This window comes from Lynx rufus, unplaced genomic scaffold (assembly GCF_022079265.1).
Source record: "Lynx rufus isolate CCGP_SWC_20201006 ecotype Redwood Valley unplaced genomic scaffold, mLynRuf1.p SCAF_6, whole genome shotgun sequence".
In the NCBI taxonomy this organism is placed as follows: domain Eukaryota; kingdom Metazoa; phylum Chordata; class Mammalia; order Carnivora; family Felidae; genus Lynx; species Lynx rufus.
In genome coordinates this window covers 65,666,167-65,693,760 of record NW_025814878.1, presented here as the reverse complement: position 1 = coordinate 65,693,760, position 27,594 = coordinate 65,666,167, and the positions used below count along the sequence as shown (strand labels likewise).

Below are 27,594 nucleotides of genomic sequence, written 5' to 3'. Positions count from 1 at the left end.
ACTGCTATAATATAAAGTAGACCATTCAGCAATAGGCTTCAAGGCTACACTGCGAATTACTTAGAAAAAAACTAACTACAGAAAAAAAACACAAATGTTTACAAGACGTAATTGACAATCTGATCCATTGTTAGAGGGGAATTAAACCATCACTATTGAACAGAATTTCATCAGCTAAGGTAAATGGGTTCATATAGGGATTTTTTATAACAAATATTAAAAGGTAACCAAATATAGAAACCCATGTGAAAAATATATAATAATAAATGCTAATGTGTAAAATGACTAGGTTGGCTCAGTTGAGCATGCAACTTTTGATCTCGCATGCTCGTGCGGGATCATGAGTTTGAGCCCCACATTGGGTATAGAGATTACTTTAAAAAATAAATAAATAATAAAATAAAAATAAAAAATAAAATAAAAATAAAATAAAATAAAATAAAATGATTGGCATTTTAAAAAAATGTATCATAGAAAATGCTCATCACTAATAAAGAAAATGAAATTTTAGCTTATTCATTAAAGTAACAAGGATAAAACAATGGATTGCATTATATTTAGAAAAAAAAAGAAAACTCCATGTTAAACTATCCCAAGCATGCACATTTACTAAGCTGCTGGTAGAATTATGAATGGGACCATCCTTCTGGAGAGCAACCTGGCCATAACCAATGAGAACTATGAATTTCCTTACTTCCACTTTTAGAAATACAACTCAAGGAAATAATTCTAAAAAATGTCATTTTAACGAAAACACAGTATCTTTAGATGTACTGTCGTAAGAGTGTGAGACTAAGAAAAGCCCACATGCCCTTCAGAGGTCATTAAAAAAACAAAACAAAACATTGACTTAATGGAATCTTTTCTGCTTAATTCATACTGTGGATGTATAGATAAAATTACTACTATAACTTGTGAACAAAAGTCCTACAGAAAGTAAGTAGAACTCAGGGGTATTTATATTCTTATTTAGATAATGCAGTAAGTATATCTTGAGTATTCTCAGCAGGATCAGAATTCAATTCAGAATTCATAATTAGTTGAAATATTAGATCCATTAAATCTTATGTATCTTTATAAAGAAAACCTGGAGGGGCGCCTGGGTGGCTCAGTTGGTTGGGCGTCCGACTTCAGCTCAGGTCACGATCTCACGGTCCGAGAGTTCGAGCCCCGCATCGGGCTCTGTGCTGACAGCTCAGAGCCTGGAGCCTGTTTCAGATTCTGTGTCTCCCTCTCTCTCTCTACCCCTCCCCTGTTCATGCTCTGTCTCTGTCTCAAAAATAAATAAACGTTAAAAAAAAAAAAAGAAAGAAAACCTGGAAATAAAATCTTTACTTAGTTTCCCATTTTATAAATTTTTTTAACATTATTTTTGAGAGACAAGACAGAGCATGAGCAAGTGAGGAGCAGAGAGACAGGGAGACAGAGAATCTGAAACAGGCTCCAGGCTCTGAGCTGTCATCACAGAGCTCAACGCAGGGCTCAAACCCACAAACTATGAGATCATGACCTGAGCCGAAGGTGAACGCTTAACAGACTGAGCCACCCAGGCATCCCTCTAGTTTCCCATTTTATCCTGCACAGTTTTTTGCCCTTTTTTAAAAAGTTTATTTATTTCTGAGAGAGAGAGAATGAGAGAGCGCATGGAGAAGGGGAGGGGCAGAGAAAAAGGGAGAAAGAATCCCACGTAGGCTCTGTACTGTCAGCATGGAGCCTGATGCAGGGCTCGACCGCACAAACAGTGAGATCATGACCTAAGCCAAAATCAAGAGTTGGATGCTTAATCACTGAGTCACCCAGGCGCCCCTATACTGCAGTTTGTTAAATCCTTTTTTTTTTTTTTAACGTTTATTTATTTTTGAGACAGAGAGAGACAGAGCATGAACAGGGGAGGGGCAGAGAGAGAGGGAGACACAGAATCTGAAACAGGCTCCATGCTCTGAGCTGTCAGCACAGAGCCCGACACAGGGCTCGAACTCACAGACCGTGAGATCATGACCTGAGCTGAAGTCGGACACTTAACTGACCGAGCCACCCAGACGCCCCTGTTAAATCCTTTTTTAAAAGTTTACTTATTTTGAGAGAGAGAGAGAGAGAGAGAGAGAAAAGGAGCAGGAGAGGGGCAGAGAGAGAGAGAGAAGGAGCAGGAGAGGGGCAGAAAGAGACAGAGAGAGAGAGAGAGAGAGAGAGAGAGAGAGAGAGAGAGAAGGAGCAGGAGGGGGCAGAAAGAGACAGAGAGAGAATCCAAAGCAGGCTCCACACTATCAGCACAGAGCCCAACTTGGGGCTGGAACTCACAAACCGTGAAATCATGACCTGAATTGAAACCAAGAATTAGACACTTAACTGACTGAGCCATCCAGGTGCCCCTGCATAGTTTTTAAGAATGTTTTTACACTGTGCCAACCTGATTCATTTCCAGATGATAAAAATCAAGCCACTTCTCCCTTACTCTTCCTTGCTCTCTCAGGAACCCTAATGCTTCCCCAAAAAAGTTGCTGCCATGTAGCCTACAGAGCTTAGAGCAAACAAGCGCCTTAAGATCAAGCAGCAAGGTTCAGAGTTAAGTCCTAGAGACCCCAGTACCAAACGGCGTGTGGAGAAACTGTTCGCTCAGTCAAGCATGAAGCCCACTAGTGATGGAGCAAACGTGGCAGTGTAATGGCAGTTGCATTCTCTGCCATTCTTATCATAATCAAAATAACTCACAAAAGTAAGCAGCCCATAGAAGATAAAGAGGTTACATCCTAGAGGGATCCAGCCCCAACACAGAGCCAAAAGATAAACCATGCTTGTGTAGTAATTTGTTTTCTTCTTTAACCGAAATTCTCATAATAAATGCACAATTGCAAACAGCACACAACCAAGGTAAGTCAGGAGTTCTGAGTGTGGGCCTTGGACAAACGTTATTAGCATCAACTGAGAACTTATAGAAAGGCAAATTCTCATGTCCTACCCCAGACCAACTGAAACAGACACTCTAGGTGTGAGGCCCAGGAAGCTTTATTTCTACAAGCCCTCCAGGTGAGTCTGGAACTCAAAGAAGCAAATATCCTTTTACATTCTTTCAGAAAGAGATAAAAGGAAGAGAAGAAAAAGAAGAAAGAGAAGAGAATAGAAATGATGAGATCCAAAAAACTATGTATTATGGCTTGAAATCAGACTGGATTTTTTTTTTTTTTTTAATGTTTGTTTACTTCTTGAGAGAGAGAGACAGAATGTGAGCGGGGGAGGGGCAGAGAGAGCGGGAGACACAGAATCCAAAGCAGGCTCCAGGCTCCAAGCTGTCAGCACAGAGCCCGATACGGGGCTTGAACTCATGAACTGCGAGATCATGACCTGAGCCGAAGTCGACACTTAACCAACTGAGCCACCCAGGCGCCCCAGAACTGGATTCTAAATTTAGCCATTCAATACACAAACACACATCTCATGATAAATGTTAAGTGGACATATTATAATCGTTTCACAATAGGTACAAATATCAAATCATGTGGTGTACCTAAAACTGATGTGATGTTACATGTTGATTATACCTCAATAAAAAAACATGCATGTAGGGGCACCTGGGTGGCTCCATCAGTTAAGCACCCTACTCTTGATTTCAGCTCAGGTAATGATTTCATGGTTCATGACTTTGAGCCCTGGGTCAGGCTCTATGATGACACTGAGGAGCCTGCTTGGAATTCTCTCTGTCCCTCCCACAGTACACGCACCTTCTCTCCCTCCCTCTCTCTCTCTCAAAACAAATAAATAAGCATTTTAAAAAAATATATGCATATATACATCGAAGCAATTTAGGCTAAAGAACTTTATAATAAACGTTTTGACCCTTACCAGATATCTTAAAAATTGCTAAATCTAGGTTTTAGGTATACAGAAGTTTTTTAATATTATTTTTTGATTTGCTTATGTTTGAAAATTTTTATAACGAAATTTTTAAATAAAGTTAATAATAAAATTAGTCGATGATAAAGAAATGCAGTTTAAAAGTATATAAGCATTTTTGGGGCACCTGGGTGGCTCAGTTGGTTAAGCATCTGACTCTTAATTCCAGTTCATGTCATGATCTCACAGTTCATGGGATCGAGCCCCACATCAGGCTCCTTGCTGACAGCACAGAGCCTGCTTAGGATTCTTTCTCTCCCTCTCTCTCTGCCCCTCTCCCACTTGTGCTCTCTCATTCAAAATAAATAAACATAAAAAATTTTTTTCATAAAAAAAGTCTATAAACATTTTCTGAAGGTGGTAATGACTAAAATTTAAACCAAATCTTCCTCATCTCTGAAGAACAAATATACTTTAAATAAAGAGAGCCAAGGGGCGCCTGGGTGGCGCAGTCGGCTAAGCATCCGACTTCAGCCAGGTCACGATCTCGCGGTCCGTGAGTTCGAGCCCCGCGTCAGGCTCTGGGCTGATGGCTCAGAGCCTGGAGCCTGTTTCCGATTCTGTGTCTCCCTCTCTCTCTCTGCCCCTCCCCCGTTCATGCTCTGTCTCTCTCTGTCCCAAAAATAAATAAAACGTTGAAAAAAAAAAATTAAAAAATAAATAAATAAATAAATAAATAAATAAATAAAGAGAGCCAATAGGCAAAACAAAAAAGCTACAATTTAAAAACCTTGGTAAAGGAGGCAATATGAAGAAGGGACACTTAAGTGGAAGATAACAAATATCCTGGTTTTTTTTTTGTTTTTTTTTTAACATTTATTTATTATTGAGAGACAGAGAGACACAGAGTGTGAGAAGGGGAGGGGCAGAGAGAGAGGGAGACACAGAAGCCGAAGCAGACTCCAGGCTCTGAGCACACAGCCCAACACGGGGCTCGAACTCACAAACTGCAAGATCATGACCCGAGCCGAAGTTGCTCACCCAACCAACTGAGCCCATCCAGGCGCCCCCAAATAGCCTATTTTCTTACATCTATTTGTTCCCATTTCTCTATCTCCTCTTCTCCTTTTAACATGCCAACATATATACACTGCTAATGTCCTATACAACACCTCTCATTCCCAACATACAATCCCCTCCACCTCATAACCACCATTACAACCTGTACCAACTGAAAAAACTCACCTTTATGATCTACTTTGCCCAGAGACAATCCTGGACGAAGGTTATGGCTGATAATCTGAATTAAATCTTCACGACCTGTGCTTTGTGGGCACCATATTTCTGTAAACCTGTTTCTTAAGGCAGGAGACAACTACAAGAAACAAAAATTTCAATATGAATGGATACTTATGAGGAAAGTTAGAGAACAAATCCTCTGAAGAAATGTTAGCTGTGAGTCTAACAAATACCAAATGCTCCTCTTATTATCTCTACTAGTAGGTACAATTTATTAAAGGTCTACTTTGTCCTGGCTCCTTCCATATGTCATCTCATTAATCTCCACCACACCCCTCAACACCATATTCCCCCATCACTTTCTTTATAGACATACAGAACTTCAAGGTTTTATAGAGTAAATGGTGTAAGTTGAATTCTAGCCCCAGTGGGTGATTCCCAAACCTGAATACTTTCCCCTAAGCAAAGGCCATTCCTTTACCTTCAGTTACAAAACCAATGTTTTAGAGAAAATAAATGCTATTGTGCGATAAGGGGAGAGCTGTCTGAAGTCAGAGAAAACATCTCCTAAGTGGCTCAAAGAGGAACAGCCAAATTAGTAAGGAGGTACATATTTTACCTCTTGCATAACAAAGAATTGTTAGTTCTTCCAGTCTTATGGCCTTTGCTCTCAAAATGGATTCCTCTTACCCTTCCCCTATTAATAAGCATTTACAATGCCACATATGCACATAACTATTAGTTTATCATTGCTTGCCTATAACTTGATAAGCTCCATCCATCTATCTGGCCTACTGCAACAGGACCAGGAGCAATGCCTATACCCAGGAGCAGCTCAACCAAGACCCAGTGAATGTGTGAGTGTTCCCTGTTGCCATCCTAGACAAGCAGTGCTTCTGGTCTTCAGCATTCTACCTCACTCTGCTTGCTAGGTGTGCCAAAACAATAAAGTGCTTTCCCTTAGGTAAAAGTTGGCAATCTTTTTCTAAGAAAAACTTAAACTATCTTAACCTAAGCTAACACACACAACGTCAAAATCAGATCTTTCTACGGGATTTCCATTTGCCAAGGAACCATTCTGTTTTGTTTTTTTTAATGTTTATTTAATTTTGAGAAAGAGACAGAGTGCAATTGGCAGGGGGAGGGAGACAGAATCCAAAGCGGGTTCCAGGCTCTGAGCTGTCAGCACAGAGCCCAACAAAGAGCTCGAACTCACGAACTGTGAGATCATGACCTGAGCCAAAGACAGACGCTTAGCCGACTGAGCCACCCAGCCAACCCAGGAACCAGTTTTCACATTATGTTTGAAGCTGTGATATACTTTATTACGTCTCTTAAGAACATTTCAAGAGGCACAGCAATAATCTGTCTTGTTACACTACAGAGGAAAATCAAGCCCAAAACATCATGTTCACATTTCAAGGGTATCCACCAAATTACCAAGATTTTTAATTACTTTCATTCACAATCAACCTCCGTTCTCATCATCCCTGACCTATCACCACATTACCATTTTCCTAACTCTAACAGACCAGGATCGACACAGAGGAAGACTTCTCTACTGAGAGGCTTCATGAACCTGAAAGCTATGGTGTTCAGGGTATTGGATCCTGGCTGAATCCTAACACTACCCCCATGAACAGAAGGAACTGCTTTCCACCCTTTCCTTTACCAATAGTCTAAGCATAACCCACAAATCCTTGGAGAGAACAGATAGGCTCCACTTGCAAAACCAGAAGAGGTTCCTGGCTGCAACATTTTTGTCACTCTAAAATCACTCAAAGCCACACTCGTGTTTAAGAAAGGAGACTCCAGAAGCAGAGTTTAAGATTAAATTAAAAAGATTAGGGCGCCTGGGTGGCGCAGTCGGTTAAGCGTCCGACTTCAGCCAGGTCACGATCTCGCGGTCCGTGAGTTCGAGCCCGGCGTCAGGCTCTGGGCTGATGGCTCGGAGCCTGGAGCCTGCTTCCGATTCTGTGTCTCCCTCTCTCTCTGCCCCTCCCCCGTTCATGCTCTGTCTCTCTCTGTCCCCAAAATAAATAAACGTTGAAAAAAAATTAAAAAAAAAAAAAAATTAAAAAGATTAAATTTCAGTTTCGGAGCAGTGGGCGGCTCAGTCAGTTGAGCGTCTGACTCTAGATATCAGCTAAGTCGGGATCTCACTGTCATGAGATTAAGCCCCGTGTTGGGCTCTGTGTTGGGCTCTGTGTTGAGTGGAGCCTTCTTGGGATTCTCTCTCTCTGCCTCTCTCCTGCTGGTACCCTCTCTTGTGCATGTGTGAGCTCTCTCTCTCAAAATAAACTTTAAAAAAATAGATTAAATTTCAGTTTCATCTTTTCTCATCCATGAAAGTAGGAAAATAACTTTCTGTCAAAGTTCTTGTGAGAATTTGTTATGGTAACATATGTAAAGAGTTGAGTTGGGCAAAGCGACTGACACAATGAAATTTCAGACACATACACACCATGAGATGTAAAAATAAGGAAATGTTTTTGTCAGACTTCATTTTTGTAATAATTCTAAACTATCTTTCTAGGCTTTAAATTATTACCCAATATAAAATTCCAAATGCATTTTTACATGTTATATTTACAGCTACCAGTGAACTGAGGTCAAAAACTAGAAAAAAATTATGCTTTAGGAACACAATTTTACCTCTTTTTTTCCAAAGTCGCCCCCAGGGTTCATGGTTGCTAAGATACGGAATTTCTTCCCAGCAGTCAACAGCTCTACCTCATTATCCTTGTCTTCTACACTGCCTTTTTCAGCTAATACCAAGGACTTTTCCACTTCAAGGACACTAAAAGAAAAATCGGAGAATTAAGATTAGAAAAGGCTCATGTACTCTTCTATTTTGTGGTCTTCAACATTCTTTTAAAAAGGAAAAAAGTTATCTCTTCTGCTGAGCTTTCACTTTAATAATTTCCTACCACAAATTTTTACATGACTCATTATCCCAATTCCTGTGTAATGGAATAATATTTCTGATCGAAAGAAAAAAAATTCCTTTTATCCATTTGTTTTAAAAATGCACAAAAATGCATTAAAAAAAACAGCATGCAAATATTCATGGCGGCATTATTCATAAAAGTAGAAACAACACAAATAGCATCAAGTGCTGAGTAAATAAAAATATGGTATAACTATACACTGGAATACTCTTAGGAATAAAAAGGAACAAACTACTAACATAGGTTACAACATGGATGAACCTCAAAACGATGCAAAGTGAGAGAAGAATCAATTTATATGAATGTGCTGAAAAGACAAATCTTTTCTCTTTTTCTGCAGAAAGTAAATTTTGCAGAAAGTTGCCTGGAGCAGGAGACAGCATCAGAAGTATACTGTAAAGGGGCCAAATAGATGCATCCTTCTGTGATGGTAGAAATATAAAACTGGGTTGTGGGGTCTCAAAACTAGTAAATTTACTAACCTATTGAATTATACATTTAACATGGATACATTTTATGGTGTGCAAATTAAACTTCAAAAAAGAAAAATAGATATACATCAAAATTCATACTGGTCTGAGATTTTGAGGCCTTGCAGCCATAACATTTAGAATTCTGATTCTAGTTCTTTCAAAGAATTTAGATAATGGTCACATAAAATTTGCCTTAAAAAAGTTGTAGGGGCACCTGGGTGGCTCAGTCGGTCAAGCATCTGACTTCAGCTCAGGTCATGATCTCATGGTTCATGAGCTCCAGCCCCATGTTGGGCTCTGTGCTGACAGCTCGGAACCTGGAGCCCACTTCAGATTCTGTGTCTCCCTCTCTCTCTCTGCCCCTCCCCTGCTCGTACTCTGTCTCTCTCTCTGAAAAATAAACACCAAAAAAAAAAAAAAAAAAAAAAGTTGTAACTTGGGCTCATTTGTTTTAGCCCCAACACACCACAGTGCCATCTTTCTGATTACTGACAGCAAAACAGAAAAACTAGGCCCCTTAAAGGACCCTGAGTGGTAAAGTCAAAACAAAACACAAAAACGGTAACTCGTTATTATTTTCAAATATTTACTATGCACCTATGGAGAGTATTACTGTGCACAAGAATTAATATTTATAAAAACCAGACCAGTAAAACAGTATGGAGGTACCTCAAAACCTTAAAAATAGAAGTACCATATGATCTAGTAATTCCACTACTGGATATTTACCCAAAGAAAATGAAAACACTAATTCAAAAAGATATATATGCACCTCTATATTTACTTTAGCATCATTTACAACAGCCAAATTGACAAGCAGTCCAAATGTCCACCGATAGATGAATGATTAGAGAAAACATGGTATATATACATACACAATGAAATATTATTCAGCCATAAAAAGGAATGTAATCCTGCCATTTGCAACAATATGGATAGAACCAGAGGGTACAATGCTAAATTAAGTAAGTCAAAGAAGAACAAATATAATGATTTCACTCCTAAGTAGAATTTAAGAAAAGAAACAAAGAAAAAAAGAGACAAACCAAGAAACAGACTCTTAACTATAGAGAAAAAAACTGATGGTTACCAGAGGAGAGGTAGTTGGGGGGATGGGTGAAATAGTTGAAGGAGATTAAGAGTATACGTATCACGATGAGCACTGTGTAACATATAGATTACTGAATCACTACATTATACACCTACCTGAAACTAATATAACACTGTGTTAACTAGATGGGAATTTTTTAATTTTTAAATTAGTTAAAAAAAGTAAATAAATAACCAGACCATCACAAACATCAAACACAGGGTAAATCTCTTACACATATACCTGTTGAGTCTTTCCAGAACAGAGTCGTCAGCCAGTGAGATTTCATCCAAGAGAAAAAAGCCATCCTCTTTCATGGCCAGAACTAGAGGACCATCATGCCACTCAAAAAGTCTTGATGTATCAATTTCTTCCTACAATTTGGAAAAGAGGGGTGTGAAATTAAAGAGCAGATGGCTCCACAAGATTCTGCAGAAATTAAGGGTCTAAACATAAGGAAGAAAGCCTGTACAACAGGATGCTCATGAAGGCCTCTTGTAGACAAGTGAAAATCTAAAGATACATATCAAACCTCAAATCAAAAATCTCACCATAAACAAATTCCACAGCTGATTCATGCACAGAACCAACTGCAGTTCTTCAAATGAATAAACACATCATTTATTACTGGACAAACCTTGTCCTTTGGCTTCTGTCTCACTGGTCGCAGCCCTCCCAGGAAATCCGATGTCTCCATGTGTAAGTGGCAGTTAACAGAGTATAGTTTCTGATTTGCCAAGCCTGCAAACATCTGACAGACAGTAGTTTTCCCACACCTGTTAAGAAATACACACCAGATTAGTAAGGACCATAAATTCCAAACACACACCCACAAACACCCCAGTGAGCAAAAGAGGGGAGCCCTGGTGAAGGCCTCACTAGAGCAGACACTGCAGGCCAACCCAGGACCTCTGCACCCTGGGCTAAGGGTACCCTTCCCCCAAACACCCGCACCCTACAACGTTCCTCATCTAGAAAAGCAAATACTGCATGAATTTCATTCTTTCCTACTTCTAATAACAACAAACAATGGATGGGAGAGAAATCCAATCCTTACAGACTTTCAAGTGATAGTATCTCATCTGCTGTTCTGTATATGTCTATAGAATGAATGTCACGATTCAGAAGAATTACAAAGAAAAAAAACTGCTCTAATGATAATAATGCAAGAAACCTTTTTTTCCATCACAAAGTCTGAAGGAAAAGTAAACAATAGACCTCTTCCGTGCCCTTTAAAAAAAAAGAGGAAGGGAGAAAAGGACAAGAAAAAACAAAGATTGTATTCCTGATAACCCTTCAGAGATAACTCAAGTACTCCCATGGAACTGAACTGATCCATCATAATGAGTTCCAGTCACAGAAGCAGAGGAACTTACCCAGTGTCCCCAACCAGTAGCACTGGTTCACCAAATTCCAGCGCCCTTCCTACCAGCATCGCCAGTCTCCGCATGCCCTCAGTCCACACAATGTGGCTGAACTCAGATTCCAACATGGATACCCGAGTGGACAATTTACCTATAAAAGGCAGAATAAATATTTAGCTTCTAGTAAGAGTACAACTCAATTCATTTTCTCTAGATATTTTGACCTACTCACTCAGTAATTTTAAGACATTTTCTTTGGAGAAAAGGGATTGAGGACACAATTTTTTCTTGAAATGTTTTTCAATAACTTCTTGAATCACATCAATTTCCTCCTGCTTCCTGACTCGGCCTGCGAGAAGCATAAAACCTAAAAAAAAGAAAGAAACAAAGAAACAAAGAAAGAAAGAAAGAAAGAAAGAAAGAAAGAAAGAAAGAAGTCATCAAGTGTCAAGTTATAATACCAAGGGATGTTCAAAATACAGAACAGGAACTCTTATAAGCTTGCAGGTGGAGAGGGTATCTAAAGAACTATTCTGGACAATTGGGAAAACCTACTGCAAATAACCAAATTTGGATGCCTTGTGTCCCAGCAACAGGACTTCCAGGTAGACCCAAACACAAATAAACATGTGTGCACCAAAAGATATATAGAGGAAAGTTCAGGGCAGTTTAATTCATAACAGCTAAAAAGGGGAAATAACCCAAACGTCCATCAACAAGAGAATGAATAAATATATTACGGTATCCCTGTACAACGGGTTACAATAATAAGAAAAAAAAAATGAAGTCCTGATACACAGAGCAGCGTGACTGAACCTCACATTAGACTGAGTGAAAAGCCAAGCCTAAGGAGTACATACTGCATGACACGAGTTGAAGCTCAAGCACAGGCAAAATCAAAGCAGTGGTGATAGATGTCAAAGCAGTGGTTACCTCCAAGGGAGGTTAAGACTGGCAAGAGCCATGAAGGAATCTTTTGAGGCACTGAAAAATATTCTAAACCTTGGTCTAGATGATGATTCATGTGGACACATACATATGTAAAAAAAACAGATCTTCCTTGTACATGAAAAAATAGAGCACTGCATTCATTTTACTGTACGCTATACCTTGACTAAAAAGTTTTCCTTTTAAAGTTTTCTAAAAAATGTGTTCCTCCATCTATCTACTCTTTACCAGTAAAGAAAAAAAAAAAAAAAAAAACAACAAAACTCTCAAGGGTTAGTTGTACTCTCCTTATTAAGGATTCTATTAATGACTCATTAGTACCTTTCAAATCAGAAGATTCTGAAATGCTTTCTTTCCTAGGATATAGAGAAACATATAAATTCTTCCCATGGATTAAACCAAAATGACCAATCAGGAGTCTCATGACATAACTGCTTCCTCTCAAAACTCTGATATTACCTGACCAAACCTGTCAGCTTTCTGTATAAGACAGAAGCACCACTATCCATGGTTACCGAGTTGTAGATAAATGGTCAACAGAGACACCACCAGCCATTTGCCTAAAGTCTTATGGGCACTGTGCCCTATCTGACTCCTACATGGAGGCACCTAAACCAAAGAGAAAACTGTAAAAATCCAAACATATTAACACAGATGCCTACAGAAAAGAACCATTTTCAAAAGCACTTTGCACTTAAGGGAGAAAGACTAAATCTGGAATACCTAGTAAAATATGTATATAGATCACAATTTGGGAAAAACTTATTTTAATAAGAAAGTTAAATATCTAACATAACTAAATGGTTTGAGAACATCCGATTGAAAACATACCATCATTGGCTAAATGCTGTAGCCAGTCATACTCTTTCTCAGTCTGTTCAGCCAATCTGTATCTTTCAGCCCATCGAAACAGATCACGAAGGGTGATGAAGCCCTGTTTTCCAGCAAACACTGAAGAACTTCTGCGATAGGACTATTACAATATCAAAACAAATGAAAAAGAGTGATGGCAAGCACACTGTACAACCTATATAAAATTTTTTAGCAAACATAAGCTCCCATGAAAATGGTTCATCCCAGGGCGGCTGGGTGGCTCAGTCGGTTAAGCGTCCAACTTCGGCTCAGGTCATGATCTCATGTCTTGTGGGTTCGAGCCCCACATCGGGCTCTGTGCTGACAGCTCAGAGCCTAGAGCCTGCTTCAGATTCTGTGTCTCCCTCTCTCTCTGCCCTTCCCCTGCTCATACTGTCTCTCTCTCTCAAAAACAAACATTAAAAAAAAATTTTTTTTAAGTAAATGGAAAGTAATCCTTTGAAGATAAATATTCAAACTCATACATAAGAATATTAACAATGGAATTTCAAATCACAACACCAAAAAAAAAAAAAAAAGGAATTCCATCTCCTATATCATACAGAAAAAGTTATGAATACAAATGGTGGCAAACATTATTCCCATAATTTGGGAACATAGAGGAGTATAACTGCTAATTATTATTAGCTTTCTAGAAGGTAAATGTGTATTAATTCTGATAACACTTCTAACACCTTAAAATGGGATACAAAAAACAAAAAAGTGTAGCTTTGCATAGTTGACAAGGCCGAGACATGAAAAAGGTATGTTTAGTTATGTCCATTCAAGGACTAGCTCCATTTAAAAAACAAAAACTGTAGTTTGTCAATGCCAAATCACAACCTAAACAAAATGTTCCAACATTATCAACAAGTAGGGAACTGTTATCACATACAATTATGAGAAAATTTTTAACACGATATTAAATTATTCATTTATAAAACCAAAAAGTGGATATTAACGGAACACATTTTAAAGATACTATCTGTACTGAGAAAAAAAAAATTAACAGACGGGAGAATGCTATCAAATTTTAAATTTTGATCATCAAATATAATCAATACATTCCATTTGAAACTAAGTGATAGGTGAAATACCTGAAGGTCCAGCATGACTTTAACCAACTTGCTACAATAGGAGGGTGGCAAACTGCAGCGCTTATGCAAGATTGTCTCCAGCTCAGAACTAGGCAGTTCATCAAAATGCAGCTCCACAAACCGATTCCTGAAGGCTCTAGAAAGCACCTAGGAAACACATCAGAAAAAAACAGTTTCCAAAACAGAGGCTCTGCTATTCACCAGAAAAAGAAAAACTCTTCAAAAGAAGCAAAAAAAAAATTTTCAGTCGTATCAAGGAAGATTTACTACTCAATGGGGTAACAAATGGAGTAAGGGGCAAATGCTACATACCTTTCTGCCTCCATAAAGTCCTGGGGGATTTTGGGTAGCAAAAAGCATGAACCGAGGGTGAGCTTTAACAACTTCTTGTGTTTCTGTGATGAGCAATTCACGGTTATCATCCAGTAATCTGTTCAGTGCCTCTAACACATCGGTAGGGGCCAAATTTAATTCATCTAAAATAATCCAATAGCCCTTTCTCATAGCATCAATAAGAATACCTTAAAAAACAAACACTGAGAATTAGTACATAAGTTAGTCCAAGGTTTTAAAAAAATGTAATATACAAATCAACCAATACTAGAACATTAAATTTCAAAACAAATTACTCCCTACAGTTAGTCACGCCTCAAGATAACTTGTGACACTGAGTTATCAAGGAAGCACAATTTTTAATCAAAGTAATCCTTTTTATTTCACACAGAAGGGGAGCTAAGGCTGACAAATATCACATTTTCAACTTATTCCACCCCCACCCCCGCAGTCCAATTTCATTTAAATTACCACATTCCCATATCTATTCTCAGCTTCCCCTCTGTTCAACATTCACCCCGTTCTGAGTCTCTAGGAAATGAAGTAGCAGTTCAGCTGCACTCTACAAAACTTGGCAGTAGTCCTGTGTACAACTGATGAGATCAGTGGGGCTCAAAGGAAGCTGGACCCCTCACCATCATTCTTTAACCAGGGAAATCAGAGAAAAAGAAAAACCAGCTGTTATGGCAAAGGTCATGTACCTCAATTGGAAAGGATAAAGATTACCTGGGGAAATGGGTTTCAAAGAATGAATATCCACACACATGGAATGAAATAATAATCCTACCTTCTTTAAACACAAGCTTCCCTGAAGAGTCAGATGTGTAACAACCAATATACTCCTGAATATCTGTGTGTTCGTGATTGTTAATACGCACACAATGGTTACCAGTAGCTGCTGCCAGCCACCGGATCAGGCTTGTTTTACCAACTGATGTCTCTCCCTGAATCAACACTGGATAGGTTCTTCAAAACACGAAACAATAAACCAATTTAAGAAAAAAAAGAAAGAAACCAGAATTAATTCAAGTAGTTTTAAAAAAGAATACAGAATTTATCAGCATAAAAGAATATGTTTATATACCTATGCATCACTAATGGAATGTTTCTTAAGTTCTGAGAAATTTCTATATAAAAATGGTTCCTTAAAAAATACAGAGGAAAACAATCTCAACCTTTCTTGCAGTACTTATGAGAAACAGTAAATGGGACTAGCTGTTACTCACTTAAATAATGGGAGACAAGTATTCATCAGCCCAATACTGGAAAGCAACTTTAAAGATGGCCAAAATAATTGGTGGGTGTTGCTCCCACCAAAGATATAACTAGAACAATGCTTTGTGCCAGGAGAAAAGCGACACGTAGCCAGCGAACAACAAATACAGCACTTGAAAAATTATGGAAGTAAGACTAGAATGTCATTAATGCCCATTCTGGTAAAGCTTCAGAGCAGCAAGAGAAAAGGTCCACATACCCTGCAGAAACCACTCGGACTATGTCTCTCAGGTTTAGCTTAACAGAAGACGTAAGAATGTAGGTCTCATCTATTGTAGGTTCCCTGTCTCCCACCGAAATCCAGTATCCTTCGACTTGGATAAGACGACCTCCTTTTGGTTCTGGAATAGGCTGAAAGACACAAGTTAGAGAAATAACCCCATAGTCCAATGACCACTATGGCTTTCTTTCAGAAAGGAGTGTAAGGTAGGAAAAGAAATTATCACCAAGAATGCTGCCCTGTTCTGAATGCTTTCAGCATTAAAGCCATAGGTGAAATGTGAAAATAAATTACTCTGAGGAATGAGATCAAAACAATGACAAGTGACACATACTCGTGTTAAAATCCAGGTGGGTGGTAGGTGTGTATGAGGAAGAAACTGAATCAAGTAAATTCTCAAATAATTTATGATTCAGTTCTTTTCTTTCACCTATTAAATTTCCCACTCTGATGAAGTACTTTGATCAAAAACATGTACTTCATATAAACCATGTTCCTAAAAACAGGACCAACATTGAATTGAGGGAAATGGCCTTTGCATTTTATCCTGGACTTCCTGGAAGACACTAAACAAACAAACAAACAAACAAATAATAAAAGCCACCATCTAGAGAAATTAATCTATTCAGAATAATATTGTGGGGGCACCTGGGTGGCTCAGTCAATTAAGCGTCCGACTTCAGCTCAGGTCACGATCTCTCGGTCCGTGGGTTCGAGCCCCACATCTGGCTCTGTGCTGACAGCTCAGAGCCTGGAGCCTGCTTCGGATTCTGTGTCTCCCTCTCTCTCTGCCCCTCCCCTGCTCATGCTCTGTCTCTCTCAGTCACAAAAAATAAATTAAAAACATTAAAAAAAAAATTTTTAAAAAAAGAATAATATTGTGGGTGACAGCATAATCTTTTGAATATATGAAGTTGATTTCTACAAAACTCTCATTTTCATAGATCAAAAATGGTGAGATCTATAACTACAAAGAAGTGCTCTCCTCAAACATTTAGTTCCCTAACTTGAAGCACCATTGCAGTTACTGCTTTTAAGGGCTCCTCTACTGAGCTCAGGAGCAGTGGGGAAAAAGAATATTTAAGCCTCCAATCACATGTAACCATGAGGAACACACACAAAAAAAATGGTATTGAGATAATAATCAAAGCAAGCTTGAGTCTTTTTTTCAATGTTTTCATGTTTTACCAAAAGTAAATATTCATGTGTTACGTGTATAATTTTTACAGTTTATTTATGTTGAGAGACAGAATGTATGTGCATGTGGGGCGCCTGGCTGGCTCAGTTGGTTGGGCAGCCGACTTCGGCTCGGGTCATGATCTCACAGTCCATGAGTTCGAGCCCCACGTCGCGCTCTGTGCTGACAGCTCAGAGCCTGGAGCCTGTTTCAGATTCTGTGTCTCCCTCTCTCTGACCCTCCCCCGTTCATGCTCTGTCTCTCTCTGTCTCAAAAATAAATAAACGTTAAAAAAAAAAATTAAAAAAAAAAAAAAAAAAAAGAATGTATGTGCATGTGAATGGGGGAAGAGACAGAGAAAAGAAAACTTCCAAGCCCCAACATGGGGCTTGATCTCATGAACCAAACCATGAGATCATGACCTGAGCCGCAATCAAGAGTTGGACGCTTAACTAACTGAGCCATGCAGGCGCCCTATTTGTATAATTTTTAAAAAAAAAATTTTTTTTTAACGTTTATTTATTTTGGGGACAAAGAGAGACAGAGCATAAACAGGGGAGGGGCAGAGAGAGAGGGAGACACAGAATCTGAAACAGGCTCCAGGCTCTGAGCTGTCAGCACAGAGCCTGACGCGGGGCTTGAACTCACAGACCGTGAGATCATGACCTGAGCCGAAGTCGGACGCTTAACCGACTGAGCCACCCAGGTGCCCCAAATTTTTAAAGAGGAAAATATATTGAATCTAAAGTAGTCCAAAGTCCCTAAGGCTCTTTCTTCCTACAAAGGAATGAATCAACATAAAAAAGCATTTATTTGGTAAACTTACTCTGCATCTTTCAGTCCTATGTTATCCTATAATTTCCTTTGTCAAACTGAAATAGTTGCATTTTAATTTAGAAATTTTATTTTATTTTAGAGAGAGCATGAGAGAGAGAATGTGCACAAATGGGGGAGGGGCTAGTGAAAAGGAGGGGGGTGGGGGAGGGAGAAACCCAAACAGGCTCCATGCTCAGCACAGGGCTCGATCCTATGACCCTGAGATCATAACCTGAGCCGAAATCAAGAGTTGGGCACTCAACCAACTGAGTGACACAGGCAACCCAGTTACTGTGTTTAATGGGGGGGGGAGCCCAACCATCAATCAGATGTGAAGTGTGTACACAAATTATGGTACAAGCAACAAAATACTATGTAACCTTTAGAAACCATGTCACAGTGATCTCAGGTACAGAAACAAAACTATATCCAGTATACAGTTAGGCTAAGAAAAGAAGCTACAGAACAGTCTTATGAGACGGTCCTTTTTAATTTTTTTTTAAGTTTCATTTATTTATTTTGAAACAGAGAAAGAAAGAATAAGTGGGGGAGGGGCAGATAGAGGACAGAGAAAGAACCCTAAGTAGGCTCCATGCTCAGTGTGGTGCTCTATGCGGGGCTCAATCTCATCACTGAGATCACAACCTGAGCTGATATCAACAGCTGGGCGCTTAACCAACTGAGCCACCCAGGTGCCCCAAGATGATCCTTTTAAAATCATTTATATTAGATATGTGTATTAGAATTTGACTCTAAGTGGAATAAGTCAGAAAGACAAATGCCATATGATTTCACTCATATATGAGTCTGAAGAAACAAACAAAAAACAACAAAAAGACCAACCAAAAAACAGACTCTTAACTATAGAGAACAAACTGATGATTACCAGAGGGGAGGCGGGAGTGTGGATGGGTAAAACAGATGAAGGGATTAAAAGAAAACTCACTGTGATGAACACCGAATAATGTATAGAATTTTTGAATCACTATATTGTACACCTGAAACTAATAGAACACTGTAGGTTAAATAGGAATTAAAATAAAAACAAGAAAGAATTTGCCTTGATAAATCTATACACGTAGTCAGAATGTGAATATATAAGAAAATAAAAACATACATAATTTAGGTGGAAATGACTATAAGGCTTAAATCTCTAAAGAGTAGGAGTAGGATTATTGGGAATTTGCACCATCTAAGACACCCTCTAATATTTAAATCTTTTGCAACAGATTACTTCTGCAAAAAAAAAAAGCTGAAAAGTTGATAATTCAGCCATTCATTTACATTAAACAAGTCAAAAACATCAAAAAACATACCTGCTTCAGCAGACTTTTTACACTGCCAGAGATAAGGTGCTGACAAATGAGCTTCTGAACTACTGGATGTGATGCCCTATCAAGCTGTGTTAAGAAACCCAAACAAAAGCCCTAGGGAAAAAAAAGAATAAACAAATATGCATAAAACTAATTACCCTTCTGCAGTAACAGGCCAACATATTTCGGGAACAAAATTCAACCTTCTTAGATGGTACTGGTTCCCATAACTATTTTTTTTTCCCTTGAGGGAGGGAGGGAAGGAGGGGGAGAGAGGGAGAGAAGGGGAAAGGAGAGAGGGAGAGAGTGGGGGGAAAGAGAAAGAGAGAAAGAGAGACAGAGAGAGAGAGAGAGAGTGAGAGAGAATGAGAATGGAAGGGGCAGAGGAAAAGGGAGAGAGAATACTAAGCAGGCCTCACACCCAGTGCAGAGTCAAAATCAAGAGTTAAATGCTTAACTGACTGAGCCACTCAGGCATGCAATCCCCCCACCCCCTCTGCTGAACAACTTTTATTTATTTTTTTAATGTTTATTTTTGACAGAGAGAGAGAAAGAGAGAGAGAGAGAGAGAGAGCGCGCATGCAAGCGAGCACGAGCGGGGAGGGGCAAAGAGGGAGGGAGACACAGAGTCTGAAGCAGGCTCCGGGGTTCTGAGCTGTCAGCACAGAGCCCGACATAGCGCTCAAACTCACAGACTGTGAGATCATGACCTGAGCTGAAGTCGGACACTCAACCGACTGAGCCACCCAGGCGCTCCACGCTGAACAACTTTTAAATGTGACAGGATGGTAGAAGAAGGTCAGGGTAGCGCTGGTATGAAATGTTCTGGGCTTATCTGACTAAATGTAAAACACAGGCAAACCCGGCAGACACATAACCACTCCCTCCCTTCTGACGGTGAGCCCATCCGCCAAGCTCCCATACAAAAAACACAGACTTTAGAAAGACCTCATAGAGTGAGCGCTGGATGTTGCTACACGGATTGGAGGCTGCAAATCGCAGGGCCCTGCAAAGAGTCCGAAGGCTGTAGTGAGGTCTATGGCCAGTTCCATCCACTAATTTTGTCCCAGAGTCTTTCCGTAGAGCTGTGTACAAGCTACAAAAAGGACAGAGTTCAGGTGACTTATTAATTGATTAGCATTCACTATTTTGCTGTTATTCCAATTTTTCTACATAAGGCCCAAAGCCATTTTCCCTGACTTAGATGGTTAAGCTTGCATACAACTTGCTAGAGCATTCACCAAAACCTCTCACATACTCTTTTAAATCTATTTTTCACACGCTCACAGACTCTTTCAAAAAAAGGATCTATCAATTTCCTTTAGGATGAAAAGAGGAGAGGTGAGAAACATTGGATTCTTAACAAAAAGAGAGACAGGAGAGGCCTTTACCAAGAATATATAGAGTCCAAACATAATGTTTCAGAGTTAGCTCTAATACAATGGGGAAATAAAGTTCCTATGTAAGCGACAATAGTGATGGATAAGCACAGAGAAAACTCATGGTGTTCTGAAAGGTCATAGATGTGGCCATAATCAATAATGACAAAATTTAAAAAGCATGAATATAAGGTGACGGTTACTGTTATCATTGCCATTGGCTTTAGGGGTCCAGAAGATAACAAGATGGAAGAAGTTTCAGACTGAAACATGAAATGCAAGAAATTTAAAATTTCATGAAACTGATGATCAGCTACACAAGATCAAGAGTAACCAAATGTGTGTCACAGATGAAATCCAAGTGCTTGCCCAAATGGGATCTGGCTTGCCTCTTTGCAATTTAGCTATATATTCTTCTTTGTGCAGAAAGTGGCTACTTACTACTCGTACTATCAGCATTTTACAAGAGCCTCTGCTTTATCTAGCCTGTTTTATCTCCACTTTTGAATTTTAACCACACATATTTATACTTCTGTCCAAAGTCTTGGCTAACAAAAAGTGTTCCAATTTTAGAATGTGGTATTGGTAAACCATTTCAAAGCATTTTCATAAATGCCTCCTTAACTAACCTATTTAAAATAGGGCTCTAAGCCTGTATGTTGTAATCCTTAACTAACCTATCTAAAATAGGGCTCTAAGCCTGTATGTTGTAATCCCCATTTTGTGGTGTTATTTTTATTCACTTAACACAACCTAAATTACAGTATGTATCTCCTTATTTATTGGTTACCTTCACCTCTTGAATTAAAAGGTCTATGAGGAGAACCAGGATTCTGTCTCTTATTTATAGCTGTATCCCTAGTACCTGGGCAACTCAGTAATTATTTGTATAAAAAATAAGGAACAAACCACAAAATGCAAAGTAAAACATTAATATGATCCTATTTCAAAACTTTACACAGGGGGCACCTGGGCAGCTCAGTTGTTTGAGCATCCAAGTTGATTTCAGCTCGGGTCATGACCCCAACATCGTGGGATCAAGTCCCTCATTGGGCTGTGCACTGAGGATGGAGCCCGCTTAAGATTCTCTCTCCCTCTGCTCCCCTCCCCTACTCGCTCTCCCTCCCTCCCGATAAATTAAAAACAAAACAAAACAAAACAACTTACATAGTGTGTATTTCTATCTAGACAACAGACAAAATTAACTAAGTGACATGCCCAGGACGAAAGAATTCGTTTCTGACACAGCCTGTATGAGAATCCAGTTATCTGATATAAAAGATTATGCCCTATCCACAAGGCATAAAAAACAAAAACAGAAAAACAAAAAAGACTCAAGATGGCTAGTCTGTATGTTTTCCAGTTAAGCCTCAATTAATTCTAAACCTGAATCCCTTATTTTACCAACCTTTTCCCCCCTATATCCCACATAAGTAGTATGCAAACTGCAAAAATTAAGATTTCATCAAGACAGATCAAAAGAGAAGCCAGTTACATCTTCCACGGATGCAAACTCTTAGCTATGAATACAAAAGTAATTAGGAGAGCATTATCCAATTACTTAAATATTCTCATACGTGGTGATTCTTAAGCTTTCAATGTAGCTTCATTAGTAAAATCCAAAGAAGATCATAAGGTCCCTACTTTAAAACAGAAACCTTAATGATAATCCTTCTCTAGCAAAAAAGAAATAATAAATATAGATGCATGAGGCATACATTGTTTGTTCAGGGGAAAAGTTTATCAAGAGAAACCAAAGTGAACCTACTTGATAATTCCTTGCACTGTGATCTTATTCACACTCAGTCCTTTCAGATAATCCACAATAAGAATCTGTAAATCTTCTTTACTTTCCAATTCTTCTACATAAAGTTCTGTGAACCTGGAAGACAATTATTATTACAGAATTAAAATTTTGAGGAATACAACTATTTTGATAATAAAAAAATAGAAAACACAAGAAGTTATGTAAACTCATTTGAACTTTTTACAGTATAAACTATAAAAGCCTTTCATGTATGAGAAAGAACGAAATACGGCCCTTTGTAGCAACGTGGATGGAACTGGAGAGTGTGATGCTAAGTGAAATAAGCCATACAGAGAAAGACAGATACCATATGTTTTCACTCTTATGTGGATCCTGAGAAACTTAACAGAAACCCATGGGGGAGGGGAAGGAAAAAAAAAAAAGAGGTTAGAGTGGGAGAGAGCCAAAGCATAAGAGACTCTTAAAAACTGAGAACAAACTGAGGGTTGATGGGGGGTGGGAGGGAGGGGAGGGTGGGTGATGGGTATTGAGGAGGGCACCTTTTGGGATGAGCACTGGGTGTTGTATAGAAACCAATTTGACAATAAATTTCATATATTGAAAAATATTTTTAAAAAATTAATAAATAAAAGCCTTTCATGTAGATACATATGGACCATAATGAAATGAAAGATAATTGTTGCCAAAAATTTATTTGCATGTAATGAAGTTTTTCATGTACAGTCCTTACAAGAAAGAGTTACAAAAGTAACACATTTGTCCTCATTTTCAGAGGTGTTTTTGATTCTAACTACATGTAATAAAACATACACGCTGCAACAACAACAGAACAGTATCAACATCACCATCAAAAATAAAATCATGGGGAAAAAATGATAAAATTGTAGCAGCAAAGGAAAATACATAATGAAATTTATAACATTTTCCTAAGAAGGTTTTATTACTCATATAATGGAGGGAGGAATCTAATAAAATTTTAACACCATTTTAAAACTCGAAATTCAACAAAAGATCACCGACAAAATTAGATCATTCACCTTTTCCCAAATGCTACATATATAAGATACCAACAGCTAAGTACCTTATTGGTGTCAGTCAGTGCTTAATGATGAAAACTGAAACTTACAAGGCTTTTTACAAATCACTGGTCTCGTCCAAAGGGATTCCATTCCTAAAATGCACTTAAACATTGATCAGTATGTGAAATTTCTCTGGTAACTACAAAGATATTTGAAGGAGGAAAAAATTTTGTTTTCAACAATATCCATGATCCATTAAGTGTCATACTAACAACCTAAAGGAAAAATTCTCCAGTGTTTTGGAGTCCTCTGTATTCCTACCATCTGGAGAAAGTAGAGGAATATGACACATAAGGAAGGATTCCGCTTATCAGAGATCAAGAAATCTCAAGCATTGTTATGAGGTTTGGTTGTGTTAGTGTTACCAATCAATAAACAAAGAGAACTAAATAAATAAATAAATAAATAAATAAATAAATAAATCCATCCATCCATCCATCCATCCATCCATCCATCCATCCATCCATCCATCCCCAGGAACCAGTCCATGTCTCCTCACCTGTTTCTTATTCCTGGTGGAAGATTCCTTTTGCCCACATCTGTTGCTGGGTTCATACAGGCAAACAAACGGAAGTCGGGATGACGAACCAGTGGTTCTATTAAGAGAAAATTATAAATTCTCTACTGGTAACATCAAGTCATCAGCCTTAGGTCCACAGAGGAAGACTATCTAACGCCCCAAAACTTAAGGCCAAGACACCCTGCCTCAGACTGTTACTGCTGGCTGCTTAAACCATCCTTGCTTTTTCTGAAACCCCACTGAACAGTTTCCAGGCCTATATACCCCTTAATCTTCTGCTGCCACTCCACCATCTTTTAAGGTATCGTTGTTCATTATATTGAACAGCAGATATTTTGTCACTGAGTATGCACATCTATTACCTACTTCCCAAGTAACTTGACAAATTATCTTATTCTTTGCATTCCCCATGCTACCTAACTTGGCAGAAAATTAGTACTAGGGAATGAACACTGGGAGACCTATGTAACACACCTAACCAAAAGAATCTTACTCTAAAGAGGCCACAAGGCCTGGTGCCAAGTCAAACCCCAAAGGGATCAAGTGCTACCTGTATCTCCTCGATCTAGCAACACCAGTGAGCCAGAGGAGCCTTCGAGTAAACCACTGAGACATTCTAATGTTTCTGGAGCAGCCAGATTAATCTCATCCAATAAGATCCACTCTCCTTTCTTTACGGCTTGAGCTAGTGTACCCTAAAAAAAGATAAAGTAAAATGTTAAAAATCCATTTCAAATAAAGATACACTCACCAAGAGCAGTTATGCAAGCAGGGTTAGAAATAAGAGGCAAGGGCAAACCTCTTGTACTTGATGAGCTTTCACCCTAAAGGCCCAATGGCTGCCAGCTTGTTGTCAGAGCTAAGGCCAAAACAACCTTTTTTAAATGTCCAAAAGGGTCAAGGGAATATCTTTGAGCCTAACAGAGATGCAACAAAGTAAATCATCTCAGGAGATACATGGTGAGGTAACCGGTAACTTATAATGTATTCAGATGTTTATAGGTGCCCAAATGGTTATTAAAAGCACCCAAAATAAATACAGGGTCAGTATACTGACAAGTATGCAAAGATGAAATAAATGACTAAATCAAGAAGGTACAGTGGTTGTAATACATAGCCTTTCACATTTGTTGAAGAATATCAAAATAAATCTCATCTTTACTGAGTTATCTTTTCAAGTTCTACTTCCAAGAACACTGAAAGATAAATATTAAAATCTACTCAGGTGACAGAACATCAAAAATTGGATTATGTTATTATTAAATGGCTTTGTACTTTTGCTTTCATGATGATCCTAACAGAATCTTCAATAAATTTAATTGAAAAAAATAAAATAGAACAAATGTATTGAACTCTATTGTAATGCCAAATCATAAAATAGGTATAAACCCCCTTTTTTTTATTTATTTATTTTATTTTATTTTTTATCTTTTAAATCTTACATCCAAATTAGTTAGCATCTAGTGCAACAATGATTTCAGGAGTAGATTCCTTAGTGCCCCTTACCCATTTAGCCCATCTCGCCTCCCACAACCCCTCCAGTAACCCTGTTTGTTCTCCATATTTATGAGTCTCTTCTGTTTTGTCCCCCTCCCTGTTTTTATATTATTTTTGTTTCCCTTCCCTTATGTTCATCTGTTTTGTCTCTTAAAGTCTTCATATGAGTGAAGTCATATGATTTTTGTCTTTCTCTAATTTCACTTAGCATAATACCCTCCAGTTCTATCCACATAGTTGCAAATGGCCAAGATTTCATTCTTTTTGATGGCCGAGTAATACTCCATTGTGTGTGTGTCACACACACACACACACACACACACACACCACACCTTCTTTATCCATTCATCCACTGATGGACATTTGGGCTCTTTCCATACTTCGGCTATTGTTGATAGTGCTGCTATAAACACGGGGGTGCATGTGTCCCTTCGAAACAGCACACCTGTATCCCTTGGATAAATGCCTAGTAGTGCAATTGCTGGGTCATAGGGTAGCTATATTTTTCATTTTTTGAGGAACCTCCATACTGTTTTCCAGAGTGGCTGTACCAGCTTGCATCCCCAGGTATAAATCCTATTTTGAAAGCACTTGACATCCTAATGGGTGATTTTAGAAATAAATCCTACTAAGATTAAGCAATGACGACCAAATTTCCCATACTGATGCACATATGACTGAATGATCTTGCTCTCTCACCAAAACACCATCTCAAATAAGATTCCTACCTTTCTCAGGGCATAGTCAATTATGCCACAAAAGAATTTAATAAGCTTCCATCATGAAAATTTAATTAAGATGATCTTTCCCACAGGTCACAGGACAGAAAACAATAGAGCTATCCATTTACTAGAATAGAAAGTAAGGCCTAAAGAGAACACACTCAAATCTCCCGGCCACGGCCCCCGCCATGAAACAGAGTAGTCATCCTCAACTGCAACTTTAAAAATAATGGTGCTGGGGCGCCTGGGTGGCTCAGTCGGTTGAGCGTCTGACTTCAGCTGAGATCATGATCTTGCAATTTGTGAGTTCGAGCCCTGCGTCAGGCTCTGTGCTGACAGCTCAGAGCCTGGAGACTAATTTGGATTCTGTGTCTCCTCTCTCTGCCCATCCCCCACTTGTGCTCTGTCTCTCTCTCTCAAAAATAAATAAATAAATGTAAAAAAAAAAAAAATAATGGTGATTATCAAGACCTTACAATTTCCATAAAGGACATTTTTCAGAAATCCTCCCCACAAAATATTAGTATTTATTAAATTTTAAACAGCAAGCACTAAAAACATCAACAGTAATAGTAGCCTGCCTAAACTTGCATTTTGCATCAAATCAACATTCCCTTAACCCAGATAGCCAGCCAAAGCAAAATACCTCTACGAATGCAAACAAGAGGGCATTTTCAGTCATTTTCATTTGTTGCTGAGCATGGCTGAGTCTAAGACCAAATGCTTCCCATTTCTCTTTTAGGAGTAACCCTAGAAAAGAATAAAGACAAGAATTTAACACACATTTTGAGTTGTAATACATTTAACTTACACACACACAAAACTCATACAAAAATCAAACATCTTAGACATACTAAAAAATAAGTCCTAACACTTATATAATGCTATGTACCAGCAACTATACTAATCAGGTCATTTATATATGCATGTGTATATTAGTTAATTTTTTTACCCTTCACAACAATCCTTTCAAGTAGGTACTCTTACTCCCATTTTAGGGATAAGAAAGCACATAGAAGACAACTAAGCTACCAAAACCCCTTTGACTATAGAACTTAGCTTTTTGAAGAACTTATTTTCTAAGGAAATAAGACTGAGTGACCAGTAAGTGGTACTGGTACATCAACATCACCAACCATGTTTTTATGGAAATCTTGCCTAGAATCACAGGAACAGCAATACTTCAGAATTAGTCATCTTTGCCCCTAAGTCCCAGAAAACTCCAATTTGTATTGCTTCATTCTTCCCCAAACTCCTCCCCTAATTCTATAACTGAACCCAAGTTTGTCTGCCTGACATGCAGCAAAGCCAAACAGAGAGCAAGGATGCATTTAAGAGGCAGCCAAATGAGGAGACTCAGGAAAGCAAGCCTCAAATACACAAGCCTGAAGAGTCAGGGATATTTAAAGGCAAACGAAAACAGATGTGGGTAAAAAGTTGCATCTGTGGTTATTAGTCTGCAGCTGCACTTATCATTAGTTCCATTAACCCTTTGGTTACCAGTTTCAATCCCCATTGTCTTTTGATCATGCTTTATTCCTGAAGGAACTGGGATGATGACAGCTCTTGCTACTTCCTGCTGAAACAGGGTGCAATTTCACGGTTTGAGGAATCAAACAACTTCGTGCTTTCTTGGTAATATTCCCTGGTACT

General features: G+C 38.6%; 1 protein-coding gene across 1 annotated transcript in view; it reads right to left on the bottom strand.

Annotated features, from left to right (window-relative positions):
- The window catches only part of MDN1 (midasin AAA ATPase 1), a 174,384-nt gene that overhangs the window by 93,757 nt on the left and 53,033 nt on the right, over positions 1 to 27,594 (bottom strand). Inside the window, exons 17-33 of the mRNA XM_047102371.1 lie at positions 26,588 to 26,691; positions 24,273 to 24,417; positions 23,702 to 23,798; positions 22,124 to 22,237; positions 19,925 to 20,072; positions 18,980 to 19,090; positions 15,650 to 15,801; positions 14,963 to 15,141; positions 14,155 to 14,363; positions 13,843 to 13,989; positions 12,725 to 12,866; positions 11,178 to 11,312; positions 10,958 to 11,096; positions 10,219 to 10,357; positions 9,825 to 9,955; positions 7,723 to 7,867; positions 5,074 to 5,203 (exon numbers count right to left, since the gene is read on the bottom strand). Coding sequence (XP_046958327.1) covers positions 5,074 to 5,203; positions 7,723 to 7,867; positions 9,825 to 9,955; positions 10,219 to 10,357; positions 10,958 to 11,096; positions 11,178 to 11,312; positions 12,725 to 12,866; positions 13,843 to 13,989; positions 14,155 to 14,363; positions 14,963 to 15,141; positions 15,650 to 15,801; positions 18,980 to 19,090; positions 19,925 to 20,072; positions 22,124 to 22,237; positions 23,702 to 23,798; positions 24,273 to 24,417; positions 26,588 to 26,691 — 2,367 coding nt within the window. The remainder of the gene's footprint in view (positions 1 to 5,073; positions 5,204 to 7,722; positions 7,868 to 9,824; positions 9,956 to 10,218; positions 10,358 to 10,957; positions 11,097 to 11,177; positions 11,313 to 12,724; positions 12,867 to 13,842; positions 13,990 to 14,154; positions 14,364 to 14,962; positions 15,142 to 15,649; positions 15,802 to 18,979; positions 19,091 to 19,924; positions 20,073 to 22,123; positions 22,238 to 23,701; positions 23,799 to 24,272; positions 24,418 to 26,587; positions 26,692 to 27,594) is intronic.